This window comes from Carcharhinus amblyrhynchos, chromosome 15 (genome assembly GCF_965287045.1).
Source record: "Carcharhinus amblyrhynchos chromosome 15, sCarAmb.v2.hapA, whole genome shotgun sequence".
Classification (NCBI taxonomy): domain Eukaryota; kingdom Metazoa; phylum Chordata; class Chondrichthyes; order Carcharhiniformes; family Carcharhinidae; genus Carcharhinus; species Carcharhinus amblyrhynchos.
Genome location: NC_137338.1, coordinates 75017272 through 75032851, shown reverse-complemented (window position 1 = coordinate 75032851; position 15580 = coordinate 75017272). Strand labels below are relative to the sequence as shown.

Sequence of the window (15580 nt, the reverse complement as noted above, 5' to 3'; positions counted from 1 at the left end):
CAGTGACTCCAAGCCAGGAATTGAACCCAGGTCCCTGACGCTGTGAGGTAGCAGTGCTAACTATTGTGCTACTGTGCCGCCAGTGACAACCTGTAATTGTTTGACTTAATACGCAAATTGTGTCACGCTCACAATCTAGAAAGTCTGTTTGCTCCCCAGTTCAAGATTTCTCCAGTCTGAATTTCTACCCTGGTCTGCATTGCCACTAACCTCATGTAGATGCTTGTGCTCATGCGGGTATTTGGTGCACTCTGTTGTTTATGCCAATGTATTGCACGTACTTTTTATTTGGTTCTATCTTACTGTAACTTCTGGCCACCAGGAACCAGATTTTCTGCATGAACGAGCCCAATGTTCTTTTATATACATACTAGGTCAAAATTTTGGGACACATAATGCTTCGTGGTGGGTGCAATAGGCTGTACATCACACACGGCTTTCTGTTTCCTGACTATCAGTCCATGTTTGTGTCAATAGTGTGACATTTTGTTTTTTTTTCAGAAAGGTCTTTTTAGAAGATTTTGATTGTCCTTGAAGCTATAACCAGCTCCATTATTCATTCAGCTTCTGAAACATTACAGACCTTACCAGGGCACCGGCTGATAAACTGATTGATTCTCATGTTTACTGTCTGTAGGCCATCAGTTCCAAGGTAGCGCATGTTCCATAGCTTAACACCATAGCTTCTGAGCCTCTTCAGTCAGTTGCTGTCTTTTTCTTGTTGTAATGGTTCAAGATTTTCCATTTTGCATGCAGGAGTGGCACCTGATTCATGGCCCTATTACTTTTACTGCCAATTTAAATCTGACTTGCTCCGATTAACCACGGATCTGACTATTCTACAAATCAAGTACTCATTGTTGTGCAAAGCACCATCTGTCTTGCTCCGATTAACCACAGATTAATCTGCCTCCTGGAATTTCAATGGACATGCAAACTTAAATATTGAATTGAATATTAATAGAATCTCTAGACGCAGACAGAGGCCATTCACCCTATCAAATCTACACTGACTCTGCGATAGAGCATCTTACCCAAGCATACCCCTTGGTCTTTTCCCATAACTTCACACACTTATCCCGCTAATCCCATATCCTACACATCTTTGGACACTGAGGGGAAATTTATCACCAATCTGCACATCTATGGATTATGGGAGGAAACCAGAGCACCCAGATGAAACACGGAAAACATGTAACCTTCACACACAGTCACCCAAGGCTGGAATCCAACCCAGAACCGTGGCACTGTGAAGTAAGTGTTAACCACTGTGCCAACATCCCTGTAGTTTGTCCAGTTGTCTCCAAAATCCTATCTTTACTGCCATGTTGTGTTTCTATATTTGTTTTACATGATCACACCAATCTTACAGCAAGACTAATAAACTGTACATAGGTTTGGATTGTCTGAAGAGACAGCATAGGATGGCTCAGTAGACAGATGTACTTTTGGATTCGGCAACTATTACTCACAGCTGCAATCCCTATCCCATCCAGCCTCTCACTCTCAGTCATGCACACATATGTGTACTCACACACGCACACACATATACTAGTAGCTGCTTGTCACATGCTGTTTCACAGCCTGATAATACGTATTCCCTTAGCGATATCATAACAATGTGAAGCTTGCTATAGTTTGGCTTCACAGCACCATCCGTTGTGGGTATAGTCGTGTAGCGATCATGTTTATGAACTAGAAATCACTGGTGAGCAGGAGAACATGAGTTTGTAAACCTATCTTGAGAAATTTAATTCAGTTTTAAGAGTTTCAAACTAAAAGGCTCATATCAGTAAAAAGTACAATGAAAGTACTGCACAATTGTAGAACCTCCAACTGACTCCCTAATATTCTTCCTATTTCTTTATCTGCTCTGGCTTTGTGTGACTCCAGTCCAACACCAATATTGACTCGTCACTGTCTTCGCTGAAGGTGCCTAGCAAGCCACTCAGTTCTGGCAATAGACAAGCAATAAATGTGGACCTTTACTATTGGTATCCAAAACCTGAGAAACAAAGTAATTGGCTTCAGTAAAAGTGCTGGTAAAGAAAAAAAATAGGAGAGAACCTTCCAACAGTAATTGGACAGTAATCTGAGTGGTTTGACATTTTTATATGGGGAAAAAAAATGATTGTTTGGGATATTTCCAGTGACATGAGGTCAGAAGCTGCCTTGTGGGAATACATCCAAGTTTTGATTAAAATCAGCTGCTTTTTTATTTGCATGTGATGTTAACTCCTCTATAATTCAGTTGGTTGGATCATTTTTTTCCAATTATTTATATGGATGGATCAACTGATTTTTACAGTTTGGGATTTTCCATGTTTATGATGGGTATCATAAGCATATTGTATTTTTTATTAGCTGAAACATATGTACTGTCTTCACGCTAACCCTGGCCTACCCTAATTCATATGAATCAATAATAACTGAACCTCACCATGAGTTGCTTATTGGAAAATATGTTGGTTTCTCACTAAGTTCTTTGTCTGTCCCAGAAGGTGGGAAATTCTACACTCTGAAGTAAGATGCACAAGGTCCATTTATATTCTCTGGTTGATGTCAACACCAATTTTTTTTAACGTCTGTCCCATTTTTCATTGCAGAAGTCTTTCATCTTCCCCTGCCTGAGGTACATCTGGAAATTCATGTAATCTCAAAGGAAAACCTTCCCTGCTGTGTCCTGTTCTTTTACAAAATACAATACCCTCACACATGAGGTGGGGCCTGCCCTATTTCTGATCTTTGTCACTCTTGAGGATTGTGTGTACATTCTCCCCATCCACTAACTTTATGTGAAGGGTCATTGCTGCTCTCGGAGCACCCTCTAGTGGCATGTCTGAGAACTAGAAAATATCTGTACTAAATGCTGAATTATTGGAAGATTGACTGCACTAAGATGTTCTGTCAATTTGCCACAGAACATTTAAATACTGCTTCCACTATCTCAAGATGTCCTACCATTTTCACAGTCAATTAAGTACTTTGTGTAGGGACTGTCATAATATGGGAAATGTGTAGTCAAGTTGTGAACGGCAAGTTCCCACAAACAGGACTGTGGTAATGCACAGATAATCAATTTTAATAATGTTTATTGAGAGATAAATAGTGGCCAGGAACTCTCCTGTACTGCTTCAACCGTGTGGCATTGGAATTTTTATGGTCATCTGAGGGAAGATGGCTTCTTAGTTTAACATCTCACCAAAAGATGGCACGTCTGACAAGTTAAGTTTAAATTTATTTATTAGTCACAAGTAGGCTTATATTAACATTGTAATGAAGTTATTGTGAAAATCCCCTAGTCGCCATGCTCTGGTACCAGGTACACTGAGGGAGAGTTTAGCATGGCCAGTCTACCCAACCAGCACATTTTTCAGACTGTGGGAGGAAACTCACACACACAGGGAGAACGTGCAAACGGCCAGCGACCCAAGCCAGGAATTGAACCTAGGTCTCTGGCACTGTAAGGCAGCAGTGCTAATCACTGTGCCACCGAGCTGACAAGCACTCCCTCAATATTACACAGTCTAGATTGTAGGCTCAAGTGATGAGAAGGCTTACTATTATTTCTATGAAGCAATTGTATTGCCATTACATCATTTGCATTCCACTCTCCTTCCCTGGAGAGAATGATTAATGCTGAAAACTATTTATCAGCAGCCCAGGTGACGTGGTGGCATATGGTCAGCACTACTGCCTCACGATGCCAGGGACCTGGGTCCAATTCCTGGCTTGGGTCACTGTGGAGAATCTGCACGTTCTCCCTGTGTGTGCTTTGGTTTCCTCCCACAGTTTGAAAAATGTGCTAGTTAAGTGCATTGGCCGTGCTAAATTCTCCCTCAGTGTATCCGAACAGGCATTGGAGTGTGGTAATTCAGGGATTTTTCCCAGTAACTCAATTGCAGTGCTAATTTAAGTCTACTTGCGACATAAGAACATAAGAAATAGGAGCAGGAGTAGGCCATCTAGCCCCTCGAGCCTGCCCCGCCATTCAATAAGATCATGGCTGATCTGTCGTGGCTCAGTTCCACATTCCCGCCCTCTCCCCATAACCCTTAATCCCCTCGCTTATCAAAAACCCATCAACCCGCGTCTTAAAAATATTTAGCGAGGTAGCCTCCACCACTTCAACGGGCAGAGAATTCCAGAGATTCACCACCCTTTGAGTGAAGAAGTTCCTCCTCAACTCTGTTCTAAACCGCCCCCCCTTTATCTTGAGGCTATGCCCCCTAGTCCTACTGTCCTTTCTGAGCGGGAAGAGTCTCTCCACCTCTATCCTATCCATCCCATTCATCATCTTATACGTCTCAATGAGATCTCCCCTCATTCTTCTAAACTCTAACGAGTACAAGCCTAGTTTATTCAGCCTCTCCTCATAGCTCAACCCCCTCAACTCTGGTATCAGCCTAGTAAACCTCCTCTGCACTCCCTCCAAGGTCAAAATATCCTTGCGTAAGTGCAGCGACCAAAACTGCACACAGTACTCCAGCTGCGGCCTCACCAGTGCCCTATACAGCTGCAGCAAGACCTCCCTACTTTTATATTCAATCCCCCTCGCTATGAAGGCCAGCATCCCATTAGCCTTCCTGACCACCTGCTGCACCTGCAAGCTGGGTTTTTGCGACTCATGCACAAGGACCCCGAGGTCCCTCTGCACCGTCGCCTGCTGCAGTTTTTCGCCACGTAAGAAATAGTCCTTCCTACCATTATTCCTACCAAAGTGGACCACCTCGCACTTGCCAACATTAAATTCCATTTGCCATTTCCTGGCCCATTCGCCCAGCCTATCTAGATCCTTCTGCAGACTCTCCACACCCTCTGCGCAATTTGCCTAATAAGTAATAAGTAAACACTAATAAGTAAACTAAATAATAAGTAACTAATAAGTAAACTAAAAATCATGCCTTGCCAAAGAGATAATAGCCCACATTTTCCTTTTATAGAAATTGGGGAAAAATTATGAACTTACCTGCATTTAAAAATTTTGATTGAACTCCTGATCGCAGTAGCAGCCTTCGGTTTGCCACAGTACAGTCCCGTAGACCCCAGCCTGGCTCAAACGAGTCTAGCCATACGTCCTTCAAATAGGGCCTTATTGGGAACACTTATTAAGGTTATGTTTTGAAATAGCAGTTTTGTATTGAAAACAGAAAGCAAAAGGATTCCCTGCTACTTTCAAGTTATGTTAAAGCATTTTTATCGTTTTTGCTCATTTCTTTTAAACAGCTAATGCTTTTGTTTTAGCTCATTTAAAGTATGTGTTTATTTTATATGATTGAGATTATTATTCAATATTTGTAAGTGAATGTAGGTTTTGTTATTTATTTTAAATCTGTGAAATTACCACGTTTAAAAACATTTGTATGTCATAATTTAGACTATGGCATCTGAAATTTAGTCCTGAAGAAAAGTTAGAACTTCATGGACCTTAATCTTACCTATAATGCTCCTAGTATCAATGAGTTAGGGGCGTGGAGTTGTGATATTGTTCGTTGAGAGAGGAGCGGGACCTCCATATTCTCCATATTCTGGGGCGTCGGATCTTCAGACATGAATCCACTTTATTATATATTATTTTTTAATGGAATTAAGAGCCTTTTACTTTGTGCATTCTAAACATCTTTTAAAGACACTTACAAAAGATTCTGCGAAAGAATCTCTCCGCCATGTCTCCTGTCTCTGTGTGCTGTAGCTAGAACCAAGGAACTGTATAAATAAACAGGTATCAATACTTACTAACATCAGCAAGCACACGAAGTTAGCGCTGTCCCGTTAATAAAAGCCGGTTCAGCACAGTCCTTCCATGCACTTAAGTTTAAAGATTTTAGTGTGCACATAATGTTCCACATAGTCCTGAAGTGCGAGTGTGGCTTACGCTTTCTACACGTCTAAGATTTAGTGAACGTTATGAGCCATGTTCTTGTGAAGGAGCTATCAGGGATTTTAAGGAAAAGCACCAACAAGCTTTACCCTGTCCTCGCTCAATATCCACGGCCATAGTTTTCACCAGGAAGTGGGATAGTTTGGATATACAGAGACCGATTATGCTGTTTTGCTATCCTCTTCCCACCCTTTGTCGAGGTCGGTGACCACTATGAATAAAGTAGTCCTGAGTTTATGTAGTGCCTCCACTACTTCAAGATGTCCCAAAGCACTTTACAGCCAATGAATTTCTTGATGTGTACTAAGTGTTGTAATGTAGGAGAGGTGGCAACCAGTATGTCTACATTGAAGCCCAACCACAGAGATATTGACAAGACACATTGACTGCTGCAGGTCCTATGTCACAACAGTGCTGTTGCTTCACAATAATGACAGTGTTGGTGAGATTAGCAAAGGAAACGATTAAAACAATGATAATCAATGGCTATATATACATTATTATTACCAACAATTTCATTGCCTTGAAAACCCTCTTGCTTTAGCCTTAATCTGTCTGAGGAGGAATAGATGTACTAAAATTACCAACCTTGAAGTCAGCAAGAGCAGCCTGGGTTCAATTCCTGTCTTGGGTCACTGTGTGGAGTCTGCACGTTCTCCCCCTGTGTGCTTTGGTTTCCTCCCACAGTTTGAAAGATGTGCTAGTGGAACATGGAAAAACGTGGAAAAAAAGCTGAATTCCAGAGATGAGGCAAGAGTGTCAGCCCTTGATATTAAGGCTGCATTTGACCAAATGTGGCATCAAGGAGCCCTAGCAGAACTGGAATCAATGGGCTGTATCAGGGGCAAACTTGCTGCTGGTCGGCGTCATACCTGGCACAGGAGCAGCTGGTTGTGGTTGTGGAGTCAATCATCTCAGTTCCAGGACAACTCTGCAGGAGTCCCTCAGGGTCCTATCACAGGCCCAACAATCTTCAGCTGTTTCATCATTGACCTTCCCTCTGTCATAAGGTCAGAAGTGGGGATGTTCACTGATGATTGCACACAGCACCATTCAGGACTCCTCAGATACTGAAGCAATCCATGTTCAAATGCAACAAGATCTGGACAATATCCAGGCTTGGGCTGACAAGTGGCAAGTAACACTTGCACCACACAAATGCCAGGCAATGACCATCACCAATAGAAGACAGTCTAACCAGCGCCCCATGACATTTAATGGTGTAACCATCACTGAATCCCCCACTGTCAATATCCTTGAGGTTACCATTGTTACCACTGGACTCACTACATAAACAGTGGCTATACAAGAGTGGGCTGGAGGCTAGGAATACTGCAGCGAGTAACTCACCTCCTGACTCCCCAAAGCCTATCCATTAAATTAAATTAAATTAAATTAGAGTGTGATGGAATACTCCCCACTTGCCCGGATGGGTGCAGCTCCAACAGCGCTCAAGAAGCTTGACACCATTCAGGACAAAGGAGTCCGCTTGATTGGCACCACATCTACAAAGATCTACGTCTTCCACCACTGACGCTCAGTAGCAGCAGCATGTACTATCTGCAAGATACACTGCAGCAATTCTCCAAAGATCCTCAGACAGCACCTTCCAAACCCACGACCACTTCCATCTAGAAGGACAAGGGCAGCAGATACATGAGAACACCACCATCTCAAGTTCCCCTCCAAGCCACTCACCGTCCTGACTTGGAAATATATCGCCATTCCTTCGCAGTCGCTGGGTCAAAATCCTGGAATTCTGCCCCTAATGGCATTGTGGGTCAACACACAGCACAATGGACTACAGCAATTCAAGGAGGCAGCTCACCACCCCCTTCTCAAGGGCAACTGGAGATGGGCAATAAATGCTGGCCAAACAGCGATGCCCATGTCCCACAAATTAATTTTAAAAAATCTTAGACTATGAACCCTAGTTCTGGACATCCCTACCATCATGTGGTTCATGTTTCCCAGTGTGTAGAATTTTAAAAAAAGAACATTTGAAATTTAAACTCTCCAGTTTATTTCTTTTTCAATCTTCACAATAATGCTGTATATTGTCATCACATTCTTTGGGAACATTGATACATATCTTTCATTATTGTTCAAGTACTGACTGCCCTCATCCTCTGTTGCAATATCACAAGGTCAATTCATTTTATAGATACTGAACACTTTGGTATGTTTGGTATGAAGAAATTTCAGCAGATTATAAAGCATGCAGCAGGAAAGGTGATTCAGTCTGTTTTGCGAAGAGCATATTAAAGAAATTAGAACAGTGCTTGAATGGGCAGCTCAAGTTATCATGGAGAATGTAACATTTTTACATAACACAAATCCAGAAACTGTAATGAAGAGAAAATTCAGTTCTATACAAATCAGCCATATTGCTGGTAATGTTAGAGGTCCAAAATATTTAGGTAACTGGGAAGGTCTGTTATGAGGGGTTTTCTGTGCTGTCATGTATCAATGCACAGACCCTGTAGCGAAGCTTCCAATAAACTTTAGAAAATAGGAACAGAAGGAGACATTCAGCCTCTTCAACCTGTTCTACGCCATTCAATTAGGTCAAGACTGATCTGAACCTCAGCTCCATTTACCTGCTATTGCACCATATCCTTTACTGACAGTGCATTAAAATCTTCAAACACAAGTTTAACATTTTCAGGATGAAATAAAGTGTTCCAGATTTCTACCACTTTGAAAAAATGTTTCCTGTCATCAACCTTGAATGATCTGGCTCTAATTTAAGGTATTGCCCACTTGCTCTGGACTCTAAGGAAATAAATATTTCTCTTGCTACCATTTCAACTCCTTTAACCATCTTATACACCTCAATTAGGTCTCATCTTCTCCAATGAATACACAGCTGATACGATGTTTTAACTGGAAGCCATGAGGAATGTGATATCAACAAAACTGCCCATTTGTTTTCTGGTTAACTACCCAATGCAGAAGTCAAAATACTGAAGCACAGATATTAAAGACACTGGAAAATCTTTTTGCCCTAAACAAAATAGGTTAAAGGTAAAAGACTCATGAAACATCAATTTCAGTTGAATCAAACATACATAGAAATAGCATATTTTTTAAAACTGTTTCATAAAGCTTCAAACTGTTTACTAAGCTGCAGTTGATTACTTCTGTTGATAATTTCCAAACAGCAGAGGGCAGTTTAATATACCAGTCATCCCATTCAAGACTCACAATCAACATGCATGTATTGAAATGCTGCAGCAAAGAACGTATAAATCCTGTGGACAGATGTAATTGTTATGAAAGTTTGCAATGAGCGGTTAAAGAATCTGGCAGTGTATGTTACCAAGCCTGCTTTTAGATTGGAAGGGTTCGGATATCGAATTCTTGCTCTTAAACAAAATCTCTATAAGGCTCAAAGTAACACAGTGAGAAGCAACACAGTAGTTGGGAAAGCTATTGTAATTTGAAAAGAACATTAATGAACTATGGTGCTTAATCAATGACTTGTGTAGAATTAAAATGTTGTGTGTTGCTGGAACAGTAATAGGGTGGTATTCATCATCATATCACCTGCTTCATGCCCATATTATTTAGTTCAATAACATTCTCAGGTAGTTTATTCCATACATCAATCAGCCTTCATGTTAAAGAAGTCTTTTAGACTTCCCTTCTTACTCTACCTTCCCTCGGTTTTTGTGCCTCCAGGTATTTGAGTCACCACGGAGGGAGTCCTACTTTCGTGTGAGGAGCCAGGTGAAAGCTGGCTGGGGTGGTGCAATAAAAGGGACTGGCTGACATTGTGAATTCTGACCTCTTGTGATGAGTTATTCAGTTCCTCAGTGGGTGAAGCATCTTCATTTCTATTACATATGTTTCGGTGAGAAGAGCTGTGTTCCGTTATCAGACTGGCAAAACCCTCTCTCATGGTTGACTGTATTTTTTCCCCAAGGTTTTCAAATCCCACTTGTAGGCTTTCTTGTACTTTGCAGCCCACATCAGATACAGCAGCAGTCAGGGAATTTTGAAGTGATGCTCCTATGTTGCTCAGTCCCTGGGTAAAAGAGCTTTCCACCACAGATCCTGTCTGAGACGATGCCCCCTCCCTACTAGACTGCAACACAGCTAATTGTTGGTCCAGCACATTTTGGATATCAAAAAAGGAGGTATTTAGCCTTGACATAGTTGTCTTCATTTTATCCACCATATCGTTCATCACAGCGTGCACTGAAGTCACAAGACTCTGCAGATCAAACTGTTGCTCCACCACCCTCCTTTTGAAAGCTGGTTCACTGATCTCTGAAGTTAGCAGCTCCTCACTTTGAGATTCAGGTTTAGGAGTCTTGAGTGGCCTTTTCAAATCACCTTTGGCCAAGGGAGATTGGGGGTCCTCCATATTTGCTATGCACCCTAGTGCTGATGATTCAACAGATGGCACAGATTCTGTGCTGGAGCCCATTGTACACATGCCAGCTGTATTCATTATTCCTGTGGAGAGGGTGCTCTGCAGTGTGGAACATTTGTTTTGTCCTCGCTTCCCTGTGGAGGAAACACAAGTCAAGATAAAATGTGCTGAAAATTATTGAGCGAGAGTTTAAAGTTTATTTATTAGTGTCTCAAGTTAACACTGCAATGAGGTTACTGTGAAAATCCCCCAATCGCCACACTCTGGCACTTGTTTGGGTACACAGAGGGAGAATTTAACATGGGCAATGCACCTAACCAGCATGTCTTTCAGACTATGGGAGGAAACTAGAGCACCCGGAGGAAACCCAAGCAGATACGGGGAGAACGTGCAAACTCCACGGTGATCCATGCTGGGAATTGAAACTGGGTCCATGGTGCTGTGAGGCTGCAGTGCTAAATGCTGTGCCACCGTACCGTCCCTACAGTAGTCCACAGTATTGAATCAAGTACCATGAGGAAGACAAATGTACTCCATGGAACTGCTACTAACACTTTAATTGTCAGCATCCTGTCTTATTCAGTGAGGTACATGCTAGGTGTGACATTAAATTTGATGTACTTACCAAAGTCGGTGATAATGTTCAGGGTTTGTGAGAGATCCTATGTATGCTTAGAGCTGTTTGCTTCAGTTTATGCAAATATTTCATTTTAAGATATTTCTGCCTATGCAACGAACTCTGCTAAGCTTTAAAAAATGACTGCTAATTTGATTACATTTTAAAACTCAGAAGGCTAACGGTTCGCTAAAAATTGATTGCACTCCTAAATGGTACACAGCAGGCAAACAAGTTTTTCATAACAACAGTTGCAGGACTTGTTTTTCTAGACAGAGATAGCCTGTGAAGGATACTTACAATAACAAGATAAGGGTTGAGATATATTGTGGATCTTAGTGTATGTTTTCAGTTTGGTTCAATATCTGTTCAGTGTGATCAGTACAGGGATTAGCTTGCTTAGAAGCCAATCTCCAAGTTTTGCTTTTTCTTTTCATTTTGTCATGTTAATTTAATTCTTTTAAGTTTTGTTCAACAAAATAAATTAATTTTAAAAATTGGTACCGGTGCTGTCCCTTCGTCCGTTCAAAGGAATGAATGGACACAACAGTTTGGCTAACATGCTCTTGAAATTGACAGAGGCCGGAGGGCTGACCTGATCCCATTCAGAATAAAAGCAGGAAACAGACAAAGAATAGTAAAAATCAGGAATTCTCACCCTCAAAAGGCTGTGAATGCTGGGGATAAACTGGAGCCTTCAAAGGTGAGATTGGTAGAATTTCATGAGTAAGGATTTCAAGGGAAATGGAACAAAGAAAGGTAAATGGAGTTGTGACTTATTAAGCACGATGCAATCGAAAGGCAGAACAGGCTTGAGGAGCAGAACAGCCTATTCCTGTTCCTAAAGTTGTTATGAGGGGCTGAGGCATACAATAAATGATGCACTACAGCTAGATATTGTTACTCTGTTTCATATCCATGTCCTATGGCCTTTCTGTAGATCACATGGTAGTAACTCTAAGGAATCAGATCAGCACATCTCTTTTTCCAACGTTGAAGCAAAAAAAAAGCTATTGAATGATTGCTTTTGGAAATTATTGAACCTTTGGAAAAGAGTGGCAACCATAACGTTGTTGAGAAAAGACTGTAGAGGACTTATGAATTATTTGCATTATAACTAATTGATACAAAGGGAGCTTAAATTGCTAACATACACTCTCCAGAGATTCACTTCATAGACTTAACAAACCAAACCCTGGATTTGGAATCCCAGTTGTGACATGCATAATTAACTTTCAACTACAGATGGCTCCTTTACCTGACTCAAGACAGCTTTCTCTCTCTCTCTGATTGCTCCATATCTACAAATGAAATTGGCAGGGAGCCTGAAACAATATCCAACAAAGATCCTTTCCTGAGTCGGTATTTTGTGGTCCCTTCAACAGCAGGAGCCGGAAAGATCAAATAAATGAACTGAGGATGGGTACCAGAATGGGCAGGAGACTAATCTTACATGAAGTTATTACAAGCAACGTAAATGTATCTTGAAAACAGCATACACATTACACAACTGTTGCTCTGTTTGACAGTGCACTGAGCATGTGTAAAAGTGCAACTTTCTACCTAAACTACAGGTTTATCCAGTCATAAAGGTTGTTCTTCACAGCAAAGATCAGATACTCACTGTGAACAGCTTGGTTAGTTGACGTTAAAATATTGTTGATTGGAGCTTTCTGCCACTGTAAAAAAATAAAATTGGAAGCTTTACATAACTCATTTAAAATACAGTATTGAATGAATTTCCTCACATAGATGTTCTTAATCAGTTATTTTGTTCACAGATCACACCTCAAAATTTGGGGCTCAAACTGCTCATAATGCTCCAAATGGGCCTGACCAGAGCCTTATACAGCCTTAGAAGTACATCTCTGCTCTTGTATTCTAAATCTCTTGACATAAATGCTAAAATGAATTCCACAAAAATGAATGGTAGGTAGAAGATTGAACAGAATGTAAAGATCAGCAACAAATGGCTAAAAGATTAATAAGGAGGGAGAAATTAGAGAACGAGAGAAAGCTAGCCAGAAATATAAAGAGATAGGAAATGTTTTGAAATTTGAAAAGGAAAAAAGTAGTGAGAATGGGGAAATAATAATAAAGGAAAGAACTGAACAGATCTTTCGTGTATGTCTTCATTGTAGAGAACAAAATAACATCCCAGAAATAATTGTGAATCAGAAGATGAACAGGAGGGAGGAACTTAAAACAATTACAATCACCAGGGTAAAGGTACTGATAAAGTTATTATAACTAAAAGCTGATAAATTCCCAGGCCTTGACAGACTTCATCCTAGAGTCTTAAAAGATGTGGCTACTATTAGTTTTAATTTTTCAAAATTTCCTAGATTCTGGAAAGGTCCCATTTGAGTGGACAATAGCTAATGCAATTCCTCTATTTAAGAAAGGAGGGAGGCAGAAAGCAGGAACCTATATATCTGTTAGCTTTACATCTGTCATAGGGAAATGCTGGAATCTATTAAGTTGATTACAGGAGCCACTTGGAAAATTTCAATGTAATCAGGCAAAGTCAACATAGTTTTGTGGAAGGGAAATTGTGTAGTTTGAGGAAACAACAAGCAACATGTATAAAGGGGAACCTGTGGAGGTAATCAGATTTCCAGAAGGCGTTTGACAAGATGCCACATCAAAGGGTACCACATAAAATAAGAGCTCATGATGGGCAGTAACATTTTAGCAGGGATAGAGGATTGGTTAACTAACAGAAACAATGAATAGGCATAAATGGGTCATTTTCCATTTGATAAGGAATGACGAGTGGAGAGTCACAGGGATCAGGGCAAAGGCCTCAACTATTTACCATTTTTATCATTGACTTGGATGATGGGACCAAACGTATGGTTGCTGAATTTGCTGATGACAGTTTGGAAGAGGACATAGGGAGTCCATAAAAAGGACATAGATGGGTTAAGTGAGTGGGTAAAAATAAAAGTTTTGCTGCAGTTGTGCCAGGTGTTGGGAAGACCATATCTCAAATACTGTGTACAGTTTTGGTCTCCTTATTTAAGAAAGGATATAAATGTGTTGGCAATTCAGAGAAAGTTCGCTTGACTAATACCTGGGATGGAAAAGGGTTGTCTTATGAGGAAAAGTTGGACAGGCTAGGCCTGTATCCATTGGCATTAAGAAGGTTGAGAAGTGATCTTATTGAAACACAGGATCTTGAGGGGACTTGACAGGGTGGATAGCGAAAGGAAGTTTCATCCTGTGGGACATTAAAATGGAAGGGAGGAGATTTTTTTTGTCTTGGGTCACAAATCTTTGGAACTTTCTTTCCTAGAGTCAGTGGACACAGGGTCATTGAATATTTTTTAGGACAGTGGTAGATAGATTTTTGACTAACAAAGATGTCAAAGGTTATTGAGGTTAAGCAGAATCAGGAGTTGAGGCCACAGTAGATCAGCCATGATTTTATTGAATGACAGAGCAGCCTTGAGCGGCTGAATGAGCTGCCCCTGCTCCTTATTTGTATGCGGGTAGGAAGATCCTCATAATTCTAATAACTTTATTAAATGTTTCTCAAGATTAAAGGAAGCTAAGAATCTACAATGTAAGCAAGCTGTAAGTAGTCAGGTTCAGGACAAGATAAGAATCAATCAATAGATATTAATGGACCCATAATCTGCAAGTACAAATAAGGATGTGGTTTAGGCATTGAGCCAAGTGTACAAATATAATAGACTAACAGAGAAAAGTTATAAAAAGGTGTTTATAGGAATTAACAGACTACGATAAAACAGTGAGTGTCAAGCAAGTAATGGAAAGAGGTACAAGGTGATTTCATAAATCATGTTGCATATTAAAGTTAATTTAAAATAATCAGAACTCGTAATGTTAGTGTCATGCTTGCAAAATATACAACACATAAATGTTGAGTGGAACTTGAATTTCCACTGTTGACCAATATAAACAGTTTAGAACACTGTGCTTTTATTCTTCCTGATGGGTCCCTGCCATGATTATCTCTGTACCAGTAATCTTACAATCACTACATGGAGTATGCATGATTAAAATGCATTAAAGCAACATCTCATTGTTTCCTAGTTTTTGGACTGCTTCCTAGTTTTTGAGCTGGTGTAAAGGGGATTTATATATTAATGATCCTGTAACACCCAACAGCCCAAAATTTCTGTGCTTGTAGCACCCATTTTCTTGGTGCTAGGGATGCTGTTTTGAATGAATAGAATAGAATCCCTACAGGGCACATGGAGGCTATTTGGCCCATCGAGTCTGCAGGCCATATCCTCATGACCCCATGTCTTTACCATGCTAGGGGCAATTTATCATGGCCAATCCACCTAACCTGCACATCTTTGGACTGCGGGAGAAAGCCAGAGGAAATCCACACAGACACGGGGAAAACATGCAAACTTCACAGTCACCTGAGGCCAGAATTGAACCTGGGTCCCTGGCGCTTTGGGGCACCAGAGCTAACCACTGTGTCACTGCACCGCCCATGCCAGATGCCATTTTGGTGAGGTTGTAGAGCAGGTGCTGAAGTATACAGAATAAACAGATCATAACAATGCTGATTTGATTCTAATTTTTGATTGCATCACTCCTGCTAATGCACTCTCTTAACTTCACATGTGTTCAATAGCAGAAAGAACCTCTACTAGTACTATTTAAAGGGATCATCAACTACTTTCAGGCTTGTTGCTGATTAATATCTACTGGCTGCTGC

At 40.7% G+C, this 15580-nt stretch overlaps 1 protein-coding gene across 1 annotated transcript in view; it reads right to left on the bottom strand.

Moving 5' to 3' along the window:
• Positions 1 to 7880: 7880 nt before the first annotated feature.
• cdadc1 (cytidine and dCMP deaminase domain containing 1) overlaps positions 7881 to 15580 on the bottom strand; it is a 48182-nt gene continuing 40482 nt past the window's right edge. The window contains exons 8-9 of the mRNA XM_080204238.1: positions 12503 to 12557; positions 7881 to 10396 (exon numbers count right to left, since the gene is read on the bottom strand). Coding sequence (XP_080060364.1) covers positions 9537 to 10396; positions 12503 to 12557 — 915 coding nt within the window. The 3' untranslated portion in view covers positions 7881 to 9536. The remainder of the gene's footprint in view (positions 10397 to 12502; positions 12558 to 15580) is intronic.